Source organism: Drosophila biarmipes, chromosome 3L (assembly GCF_025231255.1).
Source record: "Drosophila biarmipes strain raj3 chromosome 3L, RU_DBia_V1.1, whole genome shotgun sequence".
NCBI lineage: Eukaryota > Metazoa > Arthropoda > Insecta > Diptera > Drosophilidae > Drosophila > Drosophila biarmipes.
Genome location: NC_066613.1, coordinates 8046244 through 8065249, shown reverse-complemented (window position 1 = coordinate 8065249; position 19006 = coordinate 8046244). Strand labels below are relative to the sequence as shown.

At 46.0% G+C, this 19006-nt stretch overlaps 2 protein-coding genes across 2 annotated transcripts; one reads left to right on the top strand and one right to left on the bottom strand.

Annotated features, from left to right (window-relative positions):
• Positions 1–12176: 12176 nt before the first annotated feature.
• On the top strand, positions 12177–17287 carry LOC108030615 (E3 ubiquitin-protein ligase mind-bomb). Its single transcript, XM_017103609.3, has 4 exons — positions 12177–12633; positions 13673–14905; positions 14964–16904; positions 16969–17287. The coding sequence occupies exons 1-4, from the start codon at positions 12319–12321 to the stop codon at positions 17107–17109; spliced, it is 3630 nt and encodes a 1209-aa protein (XP_016959098.2). The 5' UTR covers positions 12177–12318; the 3' UTR covers positions 17110–17287.
• Positions 17242–18641, bottom strand: LOC108030614 (28S ribosomal protein S31, mitochondrial). Its single transcript, XM_017103608.3, has 3 exons — positions 18506–18641; positions 17982–18440; positions 17242–17925 (listed from the first exon to the last, which is right to left on the bottom strand). The coding sequence occupies exons 1-3, from the start codon at positions 18541–18543 to the stop codon at positions 17292–17294; spliced, it is 1131 nt and encodes a 376-aa protein (XP_016959097.2). The 5' UTR covers positions 18544–18641; the 3' UTR covers positions 17242–17291.
• Positions 18642–19006: the final 365 nt, after the last annotated feature.

The window sequence follows — 19006 nt, the reverse complement described above, 5'->3', positions numbered from 1 at the left end:
AGTGTAGTTGCAATTATGATGCAAACGCTCATAATTCGCTCATCGCATGTGTGTATATATACTTTTATTGTTTTGGATCGCTTTTTTCGCCTGCCTCATTTCGTGTTTTATGGCATACGTCGGCGTTTCGTGGAAACGGAGCAATTTTGATATGGCCCTGGATATTCGGCCTCTTGGATGCGGCTCAAAGACATAAAATCTCAATAAAGTAGCCAGCGACTTTATCTAATTGTGAATCTAAAGGCAAGGGCCCCCTCCGTTTTCGCAGACCCTTGCCACGCTTTCCTTTATAGAGTATGGCACAGTTTGTATGTGTGTGCTTGCGAAACTCAATTAATGACAGATCATTAAAAATTCTTTTTTTCGGGCCTTTTGATTTTTGCCGTTTTGGCCCCGAAATCGAAATACTTTTACGATTTTCCCCCGCACCACGACACCCCGGACCAGCCGTAAAATTGATTCGCTTTTGCAAAAATTTTATCACTGACCAAATTGATTTTAGCTGTTCGCCGCCGCAGCGCTGCCCCAATAGAAATTGTAGGCCTAAAGGAAGAAGGCAAGAGCAGAGAGCAAAAAGAGGAAAGAGCAGCGTCTGAAAAAATGATGTCCAACTGGCGGCGACGGCGGCGGCAAACTTAAAAGTGGCAAATAGAAAGGAGCCGACCTGGTCGACCAGTCCGATTCAGTGCAATATTTATGCATTAAGTACACGCAATTATTATGCGACAACGACGGCGGCGGCGGCGGCGGCGGCGGCGGCGGCGGCGGCGGCAGCATCTCAGGAGATTATTGATGCTCGCATTGCTCATACGCAGCGTGGCCACCGTCCGGCAATCCACTAACCACCATCAACCATCCGGCGTCCACCGTCCTCTAGGCGCTTGTGCCGTTCGGGCAATTAAAACGCCGCCAGCACGCGATGAATGCCATAAACATTTGACGCGCAATCAGCAGCACAAGTTGCAGCCGAAGTGGCAGCAGTTGCAACTCCTTCGGCTGCCCGGCAGCAATTACAGCAGCACAAATTCAAAGACGCTCCACGATGATAATGCCATCGCGATGATCATCTGGCTGTGAGGAGTGCTACTTTTACTGCACCGTGAAATATTGGAGTATAGTCCGGTGAATCTGTTATCCCCAAAAGTGTTTTGATTTAATTAAATTATTTTTTAATATATTTAATAATAATTAATTAATTTTCCAATTTACCCGCATCTAAAATCTTTAAATTAGGGAAAATTCAAACTAGATCTATTCGACACCTAGTTCTTCTGTTTTTCCTTATCGGGAATGTGGATAAACTTCAAAAATGCATACCTTACACAGGTGTTTCGTGTACTTCTTGAAAAATAACATTTGACAACACAGTTCTGGTATCCAAACTCCTATAAAATCAATAGAACCACCCTCTAAAAACACTTATTTTTCTAAATATTTATTATATCATTGTAGTTTGATCTCTTAAAGTCTCCTATCGCCAAACTGTGTTTCCAAAAATCTAAATAGTTAAGTCCTTCTCCCAAATTGCTGCATATTTTTTCATTTTCTCAATGAAAATTATTATAATTGATTTTGTTTATATAGAATATTGAAAACAAACAAAAACAGTAACTTTAATAGTTTCACGCGTTGGATCGACTTTCTTTATCATTTATTTTCTTGTTAACACTAAAAAGTTGTTGGTATTCTGCGTTTGAAAAGTGTATTTTGAGGTGCTTAACCCAAAATGATAATATAGTTTTGCAGGATACTTTCACCACTACTTTTACCACATTTAAATACATTCTTAACAACAAAAAACTACTGATATATTTAAAAAAGAATAAAAATTGGTAAAGTAACCTTAAAGCTAACAACAAAAAAGAACAATTATATTATTAAGAGTCATTCATTGGGTATTCATTCTTGTAATACCAGCTGTAGTATATTGTGCTGCACTAATTTTCAATGTGACCCAGATTTTCGTGCGGTGTGGGGCCAGGAAAACAGATCACGGGCGGACGGACATGGACATTCATTTCGCTTAAGCGCACTAACCGGGTAAACTGGTCGGTGTCTTTGATCCTGGCATTCTATTGTTCCGTTTCAAAGGCCACTATTATGTAAACAATCGGCGGCTTTGATCTTGGCCGCATCAAAGTGTTGCCGCCGCGTTTCATCTTTTGCCGCGTGCAGCAAATAGCAAGCAGCAAGCAGCAGCGGCAAGCAGCAGCGCCAGCTGATGCGATGGATGCCCCACGGAAGATGATGCTCATGATGAGCAGGACCATGATGAGGAGGCCCGCGATGATGAGGACGGCGAGGAAGCGACTGCCACTGCGTAGTTAAAGCTGCTACACCGCTGCCACCGAGCTATATAATTTCGCATAGGCCGATCTGATCACCCCGAGCACCTGGAAAACGGAGCCTCGGCCGCAGCCTCATAACTTTGGGCATAATCTTCAAAGCGCCGACATCGCTTGACATCAATCGAGTCGGCCGTTCGGCCGTTCGGCCGCTTGGCCGCTTGGCCGCTCTAATCCCAACAGATGGGCTCCCGGATCGCTGGTCGCCGATAAGCAATTAAAATTTCATTTAATGCACAACTTTATTATCGTTTCGGCCCAGTCACGGTCACGTCCTTTGATCCTTTCCATTCCGTTCCTTACCTCACCAGATTCCAGGATCCGCCGCGCAACTGTTCCCGTTTGCGAAAAGCAAAGCGGCATCGGCATCGGCACAGCACTGTGGGAAACGCAACAGGTGCTGCGAGGATCCCGATTCAGCATCCCATACCCAGCCGAGCGGGCATCTCTAATTTCATCGGGCAGCGATCATAATTGCACGGCTCTCGATTGATGGAGGTCAGTGATGTTGGGTGCTCACCAGGTGATTCAAGGAGATCATAAGGAAGTTGACTGTATTTGGTTCAACATTTTCGAAATTTCTTTTAATTCAACTTTAAATGATCCTAATAAAAATGTATTTCCATTAAAATGTACAAGCTTTTGTTAGATACTTTCACCCATATCCACATTTATTATGGGAAATAAATAAAATTATAAAAAATTAAATTTGTAGAGATTTTATACTTCAAAATATATATATAATATAAATAGAAGTTTAGAGGTAGTACTTCAAAAGTGTGTCACAGAACAGTATGTACATTTTTGTTTGCAATATATTCTTAGCTCTTTAGTTTTGATTATTTTTGTTGGCTTTTATTTTCTACCTCTTCAATTAAATAAGTAACGTTTGCTTCGAAACAGATTTTGTGATGCGCCACAGCGGTCGGCAGTCAAGTGCTCAGCTCTATGTGACTCCCAAAGGCCGCCGGAGATGGCTGAAATGGTTTTTACACTTGGCCAAGGGGCAACCACTTTCTGGTGGCACTCTCTCGGATCGCACGCTCCCATGTTGTTGTTGCTGCTGCTGCTGCTGCGGTCCACTTGGCGGCAAATTGCTGTTGCATGGCGATGATGTTGTTGTTGGCCGGCAACGAAGACGTAGACAAAGTCGGCGAAACACAAAGCGAAAATCTCCGCATTGGGGCACACGCCATTCCGAACATCAAAGCGAGCCGCCAGCACAGATTTTCTGAGGTTACCATCGCCACCGTTGGGGCAGCAGCAACATCGGCAGCAGCAACAGCAACTGCGGCAGCAACGCATGCGCAGAACTCTGCTCATTTGTGTTTTGAGGCGCATTTTGCGACGCGCGTGTTAAGTGGACTGTGAATATGAAAGGAAAGTTCCCAGAGGAGCCAAACAAAAAATGCAAGAACAGCATGTCACGACTATGGGATGACCACTAGTCCCACGCCCTGCAATAACTTATGTTGCATATCATCAGGAGCTTCCATCCCTTAAAAAATACCTCATATATGGGGCAACTTTTTAAATAAAGGATTAAAAAAGGATTATATCGACATTACAGCGTAACTTCTTAAATGATTTCAATAACATTATGGTGTACGGACTATGTTCGGATAAACTTCTCCTTCTTGTTTTACCCAAAATTCTTCAAATGTTAGTGAAAGGATTCTACCGTCTTTTCACCACAAGTTTTTGAAATGTTAAAGTATAATCAAAGATAAGTGATCTTATGGTTTTCTTTAAATTTACTTTTAAGAAACGCATTTGCAACCGCTTATCCTGCCCCTTTCATTCGAGTATACCCTTTCTCCTGGCCCGTTACGGGTAGCACGAAACTTCTTGCCGCCAAATAAATGCAAGTCCAGTTCCTGGACCTCGTCCTCCTCCTCCTCCCTTTCCAGCTTCCCCTCCGCTCTTAATCAAGAAACGCATCGGCGGCGTATCACGGTAGCACTTTAAACGTAAATTGCTTTTAACATGGTTATTACAATCTTAACGTTTGTCTGGGCCACGAAGCACTTCAGGCAGCGGCAACCTGTTGTTGACGTTGTTAGTGCCGCCGCTGCCGCTGCCACTGCCACTGCCACAGCCGCTGTTGTTGGTTTTGGTTTTGGTTTTGGCCGGCATGAAGGCAGCAATAGAATTCCGGCTAAGATCGGTCCATCTTTGCTTGTGGGGCGGGAAAGGTATGGGCTGGTATGGGATCTGGACTGGGACTGGAACCCGAACTGGAACTGGGTCTGGACTATGCTCTCCGAAGATTCTTGTAATTATGATTGCGCGATTATGATGGGATTGAATTAGTTGTCGGTGGATTCTGCTTTAATCGAAATTGTTTAGTTCTTATACCCACCGCTCGCTTACGGTTTCGGCTGCTTTCGTTGCTAATTAGTTGGGCGCACGGCAAGATCAAAAGCACCATAAAATTGTACACAGGAAGATATTTAAAATTGAAGTTTTCGATAAAACTTAATATTTAATTTTTACGTTGAATTAAGCATCTCAGTTTGTTTTGTTTAAAATATAAAGAAAAAAGCATGGTTTTAATAGCGATTTGTATATATTTAATAGTTCTTGTCTATAACATTATATTCAATTATTAATCCAAATTCCAAATTTCATGTTTAAAATAGAGTGATACACAGAAAAAAAGGATCTTCAAAATTTGTTTTTCTTTCTTCAAAAATTATGTTTAAATAAAAAGGAAAGAAAATAACAAACAAACGTCTTAAATAACATTGGCAAAGAGCAAGACAATCCAAAGCTATTAATATCACATCAATTAATTTTTCTGTGTGTATAGTTCGGTATACCTAGTGTTCTATAAAAAATTGGATTGAACTTTAAACCTATGCTTGCTTTGTTACTGCGATTACTTTCTCTGTGTACTTGGGCCAGCCCGTTGAAATGCGAGAGCCTGCAAAAGCGGCAGGATTAAGTGCGGCGAGCGAGCCTTTTTGGGCGATAATCTTGCACTTTAAATATTTCGCAAGAAGCAACACGCAAATCCGCTGACTTGTCACACCTTCGACCGCAGGTAGGTGGGCAGCCAGGGAGGGACCTAAACGTAGCACCTTGTCAGGTGGTGCTGATGGCGTGGCGATGCCGATCCCGATCCCGAGATGGTGATCAAAGCAACAGCCGCTGATTAAAGACAAAAAATGAAAACACGACACACATGGCAAAAGGGGGAATTTGTCGCCTTTTGTGTAGCTGCACTGCAGCGCCGTCAAACGAAAGTATTTAATTTCAGGTAAATTTGTAAGATAAATAATTGTCGCTTACCTGAAAGAAATACGACGACGATGCGCTTCAAAGAACTTCATTGTGTTTTGCATATGGTGGCGGCGTGTGTGTTCGCCCTTCGCCTTCACGGCAGAACTTTGGCCGAAAGGACCTTCAAAGGTCCGCCGCTGGTGTAGATTATGGGACAACGCTGCCATTGTTGTAATGGGCCCGACTCTGGCCGCCTGCTGCGACCGGATCACAACAGCGGGACACGGCGTGATCGATAATGCCCGCTCCAGCTTCGGCTTCAGGTTCAGAATCAGCCACAGCCCTGCTCCGCAGATCAACGGATCACTTTTGGGATTGGAAATTCCGAGCGCCCTGAAATGTCAAAACAACCGCCACACACGTCGAGCCATCATAACTCCGATTGAATCCTCAAGAATCTCACAGCGGGGGATATGATGACGAATCGGAAATGGAACTGATGCGCCGATGCGTCGGCCATAATCAATAAGCCGAGAAATTTAGGACCACTTACAGGGCAGCACAGTGGGACGAAAGTCGTTGGAAGTGATCTAAAAATGAAAATAGGTCTATACCAACAAAAAACTTCTTCATTGTTTGTTTTAGGATTAAATATTGACAGTATACTTAATCAATAGAAATCATTTTTTTGATTTTACGTTTAAATTTTTGTTTTATTCATAGTGGGTCCACCATCATAAAATCACAGAATACCAAGTACAACAGAGAGTTACTTAGTTTGAAATCCCCTGAGGAATTCGCGTTTCTATATATTTCCGCTGGGAAACTTAAAAGGATACGGCCAAAGCATCAGCATTAGTTTGGTTTGTAATAAAATAATGACGGAAATAGGCTAAGTATATGTAAACCACACTAATTCCTAATTATTACATTTAATTTTTAAACTTTCTGAAATGTATATTTTTCGTGCTCATCTCAGGAGGTAAAAGCAAATGAAAAGAATGTGAAGCGAGACTATATTATCCCTTGCAATCCCACTGTGCACGGGTCTCTTGCAGGGCCCATGGCCCATGCCAAGTCTCCCACTGTGCACTCATCAAATTGTGCCAAGATTTACGAGGCCCTTGATTGAGTTTTCTTGTGCTTTGAATACGGCAAACTTCACACAGGACCACCGCGCCGCTCGGCGAACTGAGAGATGGGCGATGCAAGATGGGAGATTTGGGAAAACGGTTTCCTGGTAGTTGCCCATTGTGATGTTCTGCTGCCCAGGCAGCCACTGGCTCAACTGCTTCTGATCGCGAGTCCCGGATCTGGCCAGAATTTCAGCCGCGCCGCGCACTCCGTTGTTTATAAGATGACAAATTGCGCTGATATCGCAACATGTTGATTGAGCGCACACGCGGCAACATTGTTGAGAGGGGCGGGGGTTTCCAGGGGCATTGGGACTGGGATTGGGGAATTGGGAGGCTGGGGAGTTCGGGCAGATCGTTTTCCAGTTCGGGATCTCGGGGCCTCGGGGCCCGGGCCCAGGCCCAGGCCCACGACCATCGTCCCGTTCTGTGCGCGTGCGCGTGCTCACTCGTTGAGCTCCATTTCGGGCCAAAGCGGCCTCCAAGTTGTGCCTCAAGTCCCTGGCTGCGGCATGGAGACCCGGGGAAATAAAGAAATAAATAAAACGGGCAACGGCATAATACAGAGTTCAACAGCAACAAAGAGGCACTGAAAAGTATTTATATTTTTTGATTTTAAATACATTTCTCCTCGTATCGTATGTCAGTTTCAACAAAATAAATACATATTTATAATACCTTACAAGTATACAAAATTTTAAATATATACATCTATTACAGAACTACAAAGCAATACAAATCAACATCAAAATAGGGCATTTTGGTAAATTTTCTGAACTAATAATAATTTACTTACAAATTATTTTCATAGATTTGATAAATTTATTATTTTGAAATGTGTTCTAATATTATATTACAATTTCCTTTTTGAATTTCCAGTATTTAAAAAACAATATTTAAACTTTTGCAATTCGTACCTATAATTTGTACACTGACTAGTGAATTAAAAAATACAATTATTCGAGGTAACTAGAAATTACTTTTCCTGTGCATTGGGAGAGGGAAAGCGATCTGGAAGGTGGAGAGAAAAAGCAGAAACACAAAGAAGACTCGAGATGCCGACAAAGTAATAAACCAATTAGGACATCAAAGTGTTCAACCGACAGCGGCAGCGGCAGCGGCAGAGGCAGAGACGGCGACGGCGACGGCGGCAGAGGCGGAGGCAGCGACGCTGCTGAGGGCAATCGCTGGAGATCACAGGGAAAATTTGCGCTGATCCGACTCTGATTCTAAGCTACTAAGCGCAACCTACATATGTCGCCAGTTCGCCACGCCCCGCCCCGCCCTCGAAGCCCAGAACTCCTGTTCGCTATCCCAAACCATCCTCTATTTCCCCTTTCAAATGCCGAAAAATCATTCTAGGTTGGAGAGGCAAGGCCCTTTGATCTCGTCAAAAGGATCAAATTCACCAGTCATCCTCGCGGGTAACATAGCTTGAAGACCATTTTTATAGAAGACCTAGCTCTTTAATATATCATATTGTAAAATAAAGGAACCCCCTAGTTCCTTTTGGCTATATTTTAGTAGAAGCAATATAAGAAGTTTTGAAGTGCGCTTTTATTATGTTTTATAAATTTATATTTTTAATTTATCAGTGTTCGATTATATTTAATATTATTTATTTATTTTTATTAGCATAACTATAGTTAAATCAGTGTTCTAGTATATTTAATATTATTTATTTGTATTTTATAAGATTGGCATAATTATAATTAAATCGTGTCGAACAAAAATAGTTTTATATATTACCACAATAAATCTTACTGATATTTCTTCAAATATTCTTCATTTTTGTTCAATTTACATGTGCTACTGAATATAAAACTTGCAGCTGAATGATATGTATTATATATTTCAGGACTCAGGAATATTCCATATACTTTTAGCAGTTAGCTATAGCTGTTACTTTCCCTTTCCTTAATCTTTGGCATACTTTCCCCTCCTCTTCCCCGGAGTACCATAACACACAACTCCATATTTTAACACACCTCGTCCGGACTAGCGGAGTTTCGCGATTCGCGGTCCGCCAAGATGGCCTGGTGGGTCGTCATGCTGGCGCCTGGCCATCGCGGCTGCCACCCGCACATATCGGCATTATGCAGATATCTCAATTCGTTATCATTTAAATCATCGGCACATGTGCGCCCACGCCGAACAGGAGCTGATCGCCGGTCGGCGGCGGACCTGGCCGAAAGCGGCATTCATTAAGAATTTAAATCGCACATAATTAAGGCTCAATAAATAGCCGGGCCGGCTTCAATGTGGGGCATATATTATTGGCCGGGAGCGATACGGGCGGGCCAACAAAAAGGCGAAGATAACAAACGATAACCGCAACAACAAACGGCATAATTAAATCATAAGACGTTGAGCACATCATTAAAATCGTTCAAATCGCTACTCGACTTGAAAACCGAAAACTGGCTGCGGAATAAATGATCATCCCAGCAATATAAATAAGCATTTATAAAATATATATTTATTTATGAGCATATTTTGTTTATTAATTCGAATGGGGGTCTGTGTGTCGCCGATTTGATTGGATCATTGTGCGGATCAGCCGAGGAAGCTCACCCGCTGGAGCGGAATGGGGCGGCCTGGAGTGGGATGAGCCGGCTGGGCTGGATCTGCGGGGTCCGCTTGCCACGGCACGTGGTAAACGAGGTGCTTCAAAGGCGCCGGCCACGGCCCACCTAAACTCTCGAGTACGGGGAGCTGGCTCTGGCCTGGCGGCGGCTCTGGCTTCGGCATCGGTATCCAGCACCCAGCACCCAGCACCCAGCATCCAGCGGCGGCATCAATATATAATCAGGCCGCTCCGTCAGCCTGCGGAGGCGACGTCCATAAACTGGTTGCAAACGCACATAAACCATTTAAGCCGAAAAGAAATCGGCGCGCTGGCAACTCTAACGAGATAAACAACTCGCTCGGCGGCGCGGAGCCCACTTTGAATGGTATTTCGTTTTGTTTCAGACTCTTTTCGGGCCCGTAGTTTTGTGTTCGAAATCGATTTGGCTCTTTTCGAACTGCTTTTGAATTTCAAAGGGGCCGGCATTTCATTTCACGAAGTCAAAACAGTTAATTTATTTCATGTCGCGACTACTGGTCTTACTGATTTTGCATTTTCGACAGAGCTCCGGCTACCGTCTTTCGAAATTGAAATATGAAAATGAAATCAATTTGGGCCGGAAACCTGATTAGCGCCCCCCACTGCAGGCATAGGAGATCGAGGCCCGGATTGGATGGGTCTTGGTTTGGAAAATCAAGAGATCGCAAATTAGTCACATTATAGATGTACATACAGATATGTGCGGCCATAAATTTGCGTATATCTCGCTGGCATTCGCTTGCTGAATGGAGCTGAGATCGAAAATGAAATTTCACACGGAAAAAAACTAAAGTAGTGTGCGATACACAGGTTAGAAAAACAGGGGGCAGGATTATTAAACGTACCACTAAAAAATATTTTTTAATATTTTTTGGGATAACAATGTACTTTTATACAAAAAGGATAAGAGGGTAAGTTATTATACACTGCTGTATGCTTATCAACAATCATAAATTATATCTTTTTGCATACTGGTGTGGGATCACGATGTGTTGTGCTCTGGGCGTTTAAAGGATTTGGTTTTGGGGACTTCCGTTTTTGAGTAAACATTTTGCTTAGGACTTCACCAGATTGAAGGTGGCTGTTTAACCCTTTCTAGAAGCACCCTGCTTAAGTAATGACTTGGCTTTAAAAAATATTAAAAATACAAAATGTAATGTATTTTTCTGCGTGTACCGCACTTAGCTGGATGAGAGGCGCGGGACTCGGGCTCAGATACCTGGCCTTGAGGCTGCGGTGCGACTGCGTAACTGAGTAGCCACCGCAGGACAGCCGCACCGTCACCATCGCCATCGCCATCACCATCGCCATCTCCATCGGCATCGCCTCCAGCATCAGCATCAGATCAGCACCGCCGTCTCCAGCAGCAGGTGCACCGAGTCACCAGTCAGCCAGGCTCAAAAGGTGCCGCTGAGCCTGAGCTAATTTCAAATTACACACTTCATTCGCCCGGGGAACTGGGACAGCGACTGCGACTGCGATTGGGATTGGGATTGGGATTGGGATTGGAAACGGTATTGGTATCGGGACATGGGGTTCAGTAAGCCGCTTTTGAAGCCAACCACAATTGACAAGCGTGCCCCGCACCGCACTGCGCACTGCGCACTGCACACCATACCGCTCTGATCCTGGAGATCAAAGCCGCCGGCCGCCCGCACGCTCGTTCCTCCACTCCAGCCCAGCTACAGAGCCCAATCCTCCAGCTCCGGTGGAAGAGGTCCGAGGTGCAGCCACTTGCCTAACGGTCGATCGATGGGCTCGTAATGTGCGTGCAAGATGGATTTTCGGGCACCGTGGGTGTGGCTTATTTTAAAGCAATTAGGCCCCTAGTGAAGCGTGTCTTCGTCGCTGATCTACGAGGACGACGACGAGGACGAGGACACTTTCGACTATTGTCCGCGCGCCCCTTTCATCTCGACCGCTAACAGATCATTTGAGCCGGGCAGTTCGAGCCATTAAATTGATTAGTCGCAGCACCGGGGGACGCTGGGAAATCACTCAAATCTGTGATTGATACTCCTCGGCGGCAATTATACATGCTGCTAAGCAGCAAGGACTTAAGGAATCGAGGCCGGCTCTGCTCTTTAATGGGAGAAGGACGACATTTCTGAAGGATTACTAGGGAGCGGGTGGCGTGAAACGACCTCCCATTTACGTTGCTCTTTTTTTATTTTTGATTGGTGAAACTGAACGGGGAAATTATTCAAGTAATTTGCACTTAAATTGAGAGTTTTTGTACTCAAAAATTGAACTTGAACTAACATCAATTTAAATTCCAACCGTCTTTGTGTAAGCCAGAAATAACTTGGTATTGAGAATCAAAGAAAAAAGAGTGGGCGGACTTAATATGATTCACCAACATTTTCTGATACCCAAAGTGTTATGGCTTTGTCATTATTTTGTGTCTTATTCTTTTGGTTTTGTTCTTTGGTTTTGATGTTGGTTTTTATATTTGTATATATGTAGGTTTTATTTCGCCTTAGTTTTTTCTCAATCCTGACTAATTTAAGTGTGTAATTTACTTTGTCAAGTTTTCGATATTTTTCAAATAAATATAATATTGTATAATAATAACTAATGTATAATTTAATTGTCACGAAAGAATTAATTTTTTACTTCTAAAAATCCCGTCTTTCCATCGTTTTACATTATTTAAAATTAACTTTATTAATCCTGAGTACAGATAATGTGAATAAAATAAACGACTAGAACAAAATATCACCGTTATATTTTTTTAGCGAGTTCGGATGACTTCGTCACACTGTGCGGAATGGAGTGACCAGGGTATATCGAGCGGCTCTGAAATAACTGCGTGTTACGGTCCTACTGCCCAACTATCGTTTGCGGCATATATCGCTTGCGCCGCAACGGTCACACTGCTCGGTGTCTGTAAATTCCGTGGCTGTCTCTCTGTCCCCGACTTCGAACGCGAATTACTCAACAAAACAGTGGAATTCACCGTGCGAAAAGGGAGCGCATCCGCCCAACGACCTTGCGGAGTGGCAACATGTCCTGTGCGGCCACCCTCTCGACGGCCAAGGACTCGACGAACGCGAACGCAAATGCCAGTGGAGCACCAACAAACAGCAACACCAACACCAGCGCACAGTCCACGGCTGTGGGTGTGGTAGTGAGCAGCAGTGCAACGGGCGGAGGGGGTGGGGGCGGCTCCCTTTCGGGCAACACCACCGCATCCTCCTCCGCCGCAGGGGGCGTGGCAGCGGGGAGCGCCAACTCGGCGGCCGCCCTCGTCCGGAGATTCTCCATGGAGGGCGTGGGAGCAAGGGTGATCCGCGGACCGGACTGGAAGTGGAACAAACAGGTGAGCGCGAGGGTCAAGTCGGGCTGAGCCATCTGGTTCTGGCGAAAAAGCACTCTCCCCGTTCTCAATTGACCGATCAATTGCTTTAATTGCACCCCGCTCAACTTGATTCTTGGCGTCTTGCCAAACTAGTCGAGTTTCTCTTTTCGCATTTTCATCAGAACGGACTCAAGTGATCCTAGAAAGTGTGTATACAGTCGTCATTCGGTACACTGACGAATACACTTGGAGAAACAAAAATTTAGTGTTTACTTCGCTCTCTGCAAATTGGTTTACAATGCCAGTTTTACATGGAATACTTTAAACTTTTGGAAGAGTTTATTTGTTTTAGAAACTTCAGAAATAATAATCTTTAATCATGTCAGGTAGTTAAGTATGTAAAGAATTTGTTCGTTAAATATATTTTTAAAGAGATCTTTAACACTCTGAGTGCCTAGCATTGGCTGCCTAATAATGTTTAAATATGTTCTCATTATGAGTCATTACCTTTTGCAAGCTTTAAAAATGGAGCACATCTCTTTAGAAGTAGATAGAGAGGTTGGATAAAGATCAACTTATTTCCGCAAATGGAATTCTTTACCGATTTCATGGAGAATTGCCACATTAACAAGTGAATCACATACTGTAATTTAATATTGCAGTGTATAATATTTGTTCATTGACTGATATGAGTAATCAAAAATCAGATTCTTTTCAAATGGCCTTACAGTAGCTGTCAGTAAAAATGTAATTTAACAACAATAAATTAAATCTAATTAAATAATGTCATCAGTTGTCATTTGAACAAATATAACCCTTCTAAGTGTAAACCAGGGTATGCCACCCTATTATTTTGTTCGAATCGCAGATCCCTTTGCAAGATAGTCAAACGAACTTATAGCGCCCGCCTACCGTAACACTTAGTTAGTTGCTATTATGCACTTCGGCTATAATTTTCGCGTCCTAATCAGCGTAGGTTCAAGCTTACTTACGCAATGGAAAATCGAAAGACTGAGGCAGACTGACTAATAAGGTATTCCCTCCTCTTGCTTCTCCCCAGGATGGCGGCGAAGGACACGTGGGCACCGTTCGCAATTTCGAATCCGCCGAGGAGGTGGTGGTGGTCTGGGACAATGGCACCGCTGCCAACTATCGCTGCGCTGGAGCCTACGATCTCCGCATTCTGGACAGTGCTCCCACTGGCGTGAAGCACGAGGGCACCATGTGCGACACTTGCCGCCAGCAACCGATCTTCGGCATCCGTTGGAAATGCGCCGAGTGCATCAACTACGACTTGTGCTCCATCTGCTACCATGGTGATAAGCACCACCTGAGGCATCGATTCTACAGGATAACCACGCCAGGAGGCGAACGAACCATGCTGGAGCCGCGTCGAAAGTCTAAGAAAGTGCTGGCCAGAGGCATCTTCCCGGGAGCCCGTGTGGTTCGTGGCGTAGACTGGCAGTGGGAGGACCAAGACGGCGGAGTGGGCCGACGTGGCAAGGTCAACGAGATCCAGGACTGGTCCTCGGCCTCGCCAAGATCCGCCGCTTATGTTATCTGGGACAATGGCTCCAAGAATCTTTACCGCGTGGGCTTCGAGGGTATGGCCGATCTGAAGGTCGTAAACGATGCCAAGGGCAGTAATGTTTACAGGGATCACCTACCACTCCTTGGCGAAAACGGACCCGGAAAGGGACCTCATGGCTTCCAGATCGGCGACAAGGTTACCGTGGATCTGGACTTGGAAATCGTGCAATCTCTGCAACACGGACATGGCGGCTGGACCGATGGCATGTTCGAGTGCCTGAGCAACGCGGGAATGGTCGTGGGAATCGATGAAGATCACGATATTGTAGTGGCCTATAATTCCGGCAATCGCTGGACATTTAACCCGGCTGTTCTCACTAAAGTATCGTCCCCCACAACTGCTCCCCCGGAGTTCCAAGTAGGCGACATTGTGAAGATCTGTTCGGATGTGGAGAGCATTAAGATCCTGCAGCGCGGGCACGGCGAGTGGGCTGATGCCATGCAGCTGACGCTGGGCAAGATCGGTCGCGTGCAGCAGGTGTACCACGACAACGACCTCAAAGTGGAGGTGGGCAACACGTCGTGGACTTACAATCCGCTAGCCGTGTGCAAAGTGGCGTCTTCCACGGCCTCCGATGGGGGCTGTGCTCCGGTCATTCCCAGCGGGGAACGTCTCTCCGCCATTCTCAAGAAGCTGTTCGAACCGAACGTCTCCGGCGATGCCACTGAGGAGTTCGTCAAGGCAGCAGCCAATGGATTTGCGGTGAGTGGAAAGTCTAAAATTTGTATTCAACTTTTAAACAATGTTATGGCGTTCACAGGCTCGTTGCGAGGAGTACTTGGCCGGCGCAGGTCAACCTTCGACTTCTAGTGCCTCGCCCAGTTCCGGTCCGGATGTGAATGTGAATGGAGTGTTTGCCGGACATACAGCCTTGCAGGCAGCTAGCCAGAATGGCCACATCGAGGTCATACAGGTATTACTGCGCCACTCCGTAGACGTGGAGATAGAGGACAAGGACGGAGATCGTGCTGTCCACCATGCCGCTTTCGGGGACGAGGCAGCAGTCATCGAGATCTTGGCAAAAGCTGGAGCGGACTTAAATGCGCGCAACAAGCGGAGACAAACGTCTCTTCATATTGCCGTCAACAAGGGCCATCTGAACGTAGTTAAGACGCTTCTTACGCTGGGCTGCCATCCCAGCTTGCAAGATTCCGAGGGCGATACACCTCTTCACGATGCCATTTCCAAAGAGCACGACGAGATGCTCTCCCTGCTGCTGGACTTCGGGGCAGACATCACGCTTAACAATAACAATGGCTTCAATGCTTTGCACCATGCTGCTCTCAAGGGTAATCCAAGCGCCATGAAGATACTGCTGACCAAGACAAATCGTCCTTGGATCGTGGAGGAGAAAAAGGATGACGGCTACACTGCTCTGCACCTAGCTGCGCTGAACAACCACGTTGAGATCGCAGAGTTACTCGTGCACATGGGCAAGGCCAATATGGACAGGCAGAATGTGAATCTCCAGACGGCTCTGCATCTGGCAGTGGAGCGTCAGCATGTTCAGATTGTTAAGCTGCTGGTGCAGGATGGCGCTGACTTGAATATACCCGATAAGGACGGGGACACTCCGCTTCATGAAGCGCTCCGACATCATACACTTTCGCAGTTGAAGCAACTCCAGGATGTGGAGGGATTCGGCAAGCTCTTGATGGGCCTTAGGAATGCCAATAACAAGAAGGCCTCAGCCTCAATTGCCTGCTTTTTGGCAGCCAATGGAGCCGATTTGACTTTGAAGAATCGGAAGCAGCAGACTCCATTGGACTTGTGTCCAGATCCCAATCTCTGCAAGACCCTGGTCAAGTGCTATAACGAAAGGAAAACCGACGACTCCGAGTTGCCCGGAAATGTGGCTGGCACAAGTTCGAATGCCAGGGCAAGAGCCGCCAGTGGTAGCCTTAATCAATCCTCTTCAGCAAGTATGCCGCTGGCCAATCTGGCAGCCAACTCCACGTTCCCCGCCGCTTCCTCGTCCTCCATATTTGCGCTCAATGGCATCGCCAACGAGATGAGTCAGTCCCTGCACGAGGATCCCCCCAAATCTACACCCAGTCTGGATGAGTGTCTGGTTTGCTCGGATGCCAAACGGGATACGGTGTTTAAGCCCTGTGGTCATGTCAGTTGCTGCGAGACCTGCGCTCCGAGGGTGAAGAAGTGCCTCATCTGCCGGGAAACGGTCTCCTCTCGCGAGAAGATCGACGAGTGTCTGGTGTGCTCCGATCGGAGGGCAGCAGTTTTCTTCCGCCCCTGCGGCCACATGGTTGCCTGCGAACACTGCAGTGCTTTGATGAAGAAGTGCGTCCTGTGTCGCACACAGATTGATGAGATCTTGTCGTTTAGTCTCTGCTGCGGAGGAAGTGGACGACCTGAGAAGGTCACTGCGGCAGGCGGAGGAGTGGCAACCGTAGGTTTGCCACTGCCCGATGATCGGTTCATGGAGGCAGCAGCAGCGGCAGCCTGTGTTAATGCCTCAGGCGGCCACAATGTAGTCATGAACAACACCGTGGTAACTCCGGTGGCGGGCAGCAGCAATCCGTTGAATAGCCAGAACAATCTACTGGCAGCTGCGGCAGCCTCTTCGAATGTCTCGAATCTGTCAGCCGCTGGAAGCGTCATGGTGGCTCCGTCGAATGTCAACAACTTTCAGATGGACGATGTGCAGAAGTTGAAGCAGCAGTTGCAGGACATCAAGGAGCAGGTGAGTGCCTACGCAATTTATTGTTGTGATTCGAAGTCACTGATGGTCTATATTCCACTTGCAGACCATGTGCCCCGTCTGCTTCGATCGCATCAAGAACATGGTATTTCTGTGTGGCCACGGCACCTGTCAGATGTGCGGCGACCAGATCGAGGGATGTCCCATCTGCCGCAAGACGGTGGAGAAACGCATCCTGCTCTTCTGAAGCCCCTTCCCGGCTCACACATTCCACGCACAGTCTGCACAGCCCTGGAAGTATTAGGATATTTAACGGACTCACATTCTTATACACACTCACATATAACTACACAATCCCATTTATATAACTATATATCAATAGTCTTATAAAGCAAAAATATATTTTTAACAAATATTCAAACAAAGACATTAGGCGGAAATACTTTTGCCCGGCTCCTTGCTGATCAGGTCCTTGAGTATGTCCTTCTTGGCCTGGAAATAGTCGCGGAACCACAGAATGTGATCCTTCTTCTCCTGGGCGGTCACATACGGATTTTTAGACAGGCCGACGCAGACGAGCTCCATGAAATGGCGTATGGGTCCCTTGCTGGGACACCAATCCTCCAGATGCTGTTCGAGGAAAATGTGTTCCGAGAAGTCCACGTTCACCTCGTCCACCCAATCCTGCTCGTTGTTGATGGGAAAACGCCAGACCTTGTTCTGATCCGTCCACAGCACCATCTGCTCGAAATAATTCGCTGGCGGATGGGAGGCTTGGAGGGTCAGCTCGTGCTCGCTAAGCTGGGACCAGGTGGAAAGGATGTCGGTGGAAATGGGCAGCTGAGTATCCTTGAAGATGCCCAGCGGTTCGCCACCATACAAGTTGACACTGCCCGTAAAGGATTCTGCCTCGCGTTTAATGTGCCTCTGCGGCCGCTGGTAGCCACCATCTCTGCCCTGGAGCTTGGACCGGGAGGCCAATGAGCGACGCACATACTCCCCGCGAGTCTGCTCCTGTTGTGGCTGCTGGCGACGGTCGATCTTCATGCCCACAATCAGGTCGCTGTCGAAAATTGATTAGATTCGATTTAAGTCTTACAATTTTCCAAATTCTCCCACCTCAGGTTAAGTTCCTTTCCGTCAGCAGGAACTGCTGAAGCATCAGTTTTCTGATTTTCTCCTTTTGCCGCTGGAGAGGATTCGCTGCCATGACCGAGGAGTTTGGCCAGTAGTTCCGACTCCGTCTGCTTCTTGTCGCTCTCGCTCGTGCCCAGCATGCTGGCAATGTTCTTGGCCGCGGTCAGGACATTTTTGGAGGCCGCCTCCTGCTTTTGGGCCTCCCTCCGCTTGCGATTGGCATCGCCAGGACGCGGGAAGTCGGAAGCCGAGAGCTGATCTGTGGCCTGCATGGTGCCTAGCAGGCGGTTTAGTCGCTGGGCAGCTGTCTCCTTCTCCGCGGGCTTATCCTTCTTCTTCGTGGGCTTCTCGTCGTCTGAGGAGGAGTACCCATCGTCGTTTTTGGACTGCGAGGAGTAGTTGACCAACCCCACGTTTTTGTAGGCAGCCGGCAGCAGGGAACTGAAATAAATGGGGGTAAGTTGGGGGAATTTTAATGGTTGTAATAGCTTTATGTTATAGCCAACCGTAAGCTCCATCTTTGGTTGCTGCGTAGAGCCAACATTTTAGCCGATTTCTTTGATTAATTTAACTAGAAATAAAAACTAAGAAATCGCTCGCGTAACAACAATCCGGCAGAGGGTTGCCAGACTTTTGTAATTCTTTCAGACTACAACTGAAGCTCATTTATAGCTAACTTACCTTAGCCATATTTTATATAAACTATTTATTGTTTTTTATGAATTAAAATTCAATACATGCAAAACTTATAAAACATTAATTTTTAATACATGTCTTTTAAATAGTCATGAATCCTGAAATGTCTATAAAATAGTACTTGGAAACTAGCTACTTAAAAATACATCTAGCACTTACATTCAGAAAAAGTTGGCAGTCCCTTGCACCTGTATGACCGTTGCTTACACTGTTAAATCCTTGCATGTGACCGTTTCCCGCGTTTGTGCTGAATTTGTCCTGTTCTTTGCAGGATAAGACATTTGCCAGGATTCTTAGGTTTCATTCTAATT

Excerpts from the sequence above, each read along its gene's own strand:
- LOC108030615 (XM_017103609.3), top strand. The coding sequence starts at position 12,319 with ATGTCCTGTGCGGCCACCCTCTCGACGGCCAAGGACTCGACGAACGCG. Across the intron at positions 12,634-13,672 it reads ACTGGAAGTGGAACAAACAG|GATGGCGGCGAAGGACACGT; the intron begins GTGAGCGCGAGG and ends GCTTCTCCCCAG. Across the intron at positions 14,906-14,963 it reads CAGCAGCCAATGGATTTGCG|GCTCGTTGCGAGGAGTACTT; the intron begins GTGAGTGGAAAG and ends TGGCGTTCACAG.
- LOC108030614 (XM_017103608.3), bottom strand. The coding sequence starts at position 18,543 with ATGTTGGCTCTACGCAGCAACCAAAGATGGAGCTTACG. Across the intron at positions 18,441-18,505 it reads AACCAAAGATGGAGCTTACG|TTCCCTGCTGCCGGCTGCCT; the intron begins GTTGGCTATAAC and ends CATTTATTTCAG. Across the intron at positions 17,926-17,981 it reads GGAAAGGAACTTAACCTGAG|CGACCTGATTGTGGGCATGA; the intron begins GTGGGAGAATTT and ends AATTTTCGACAG.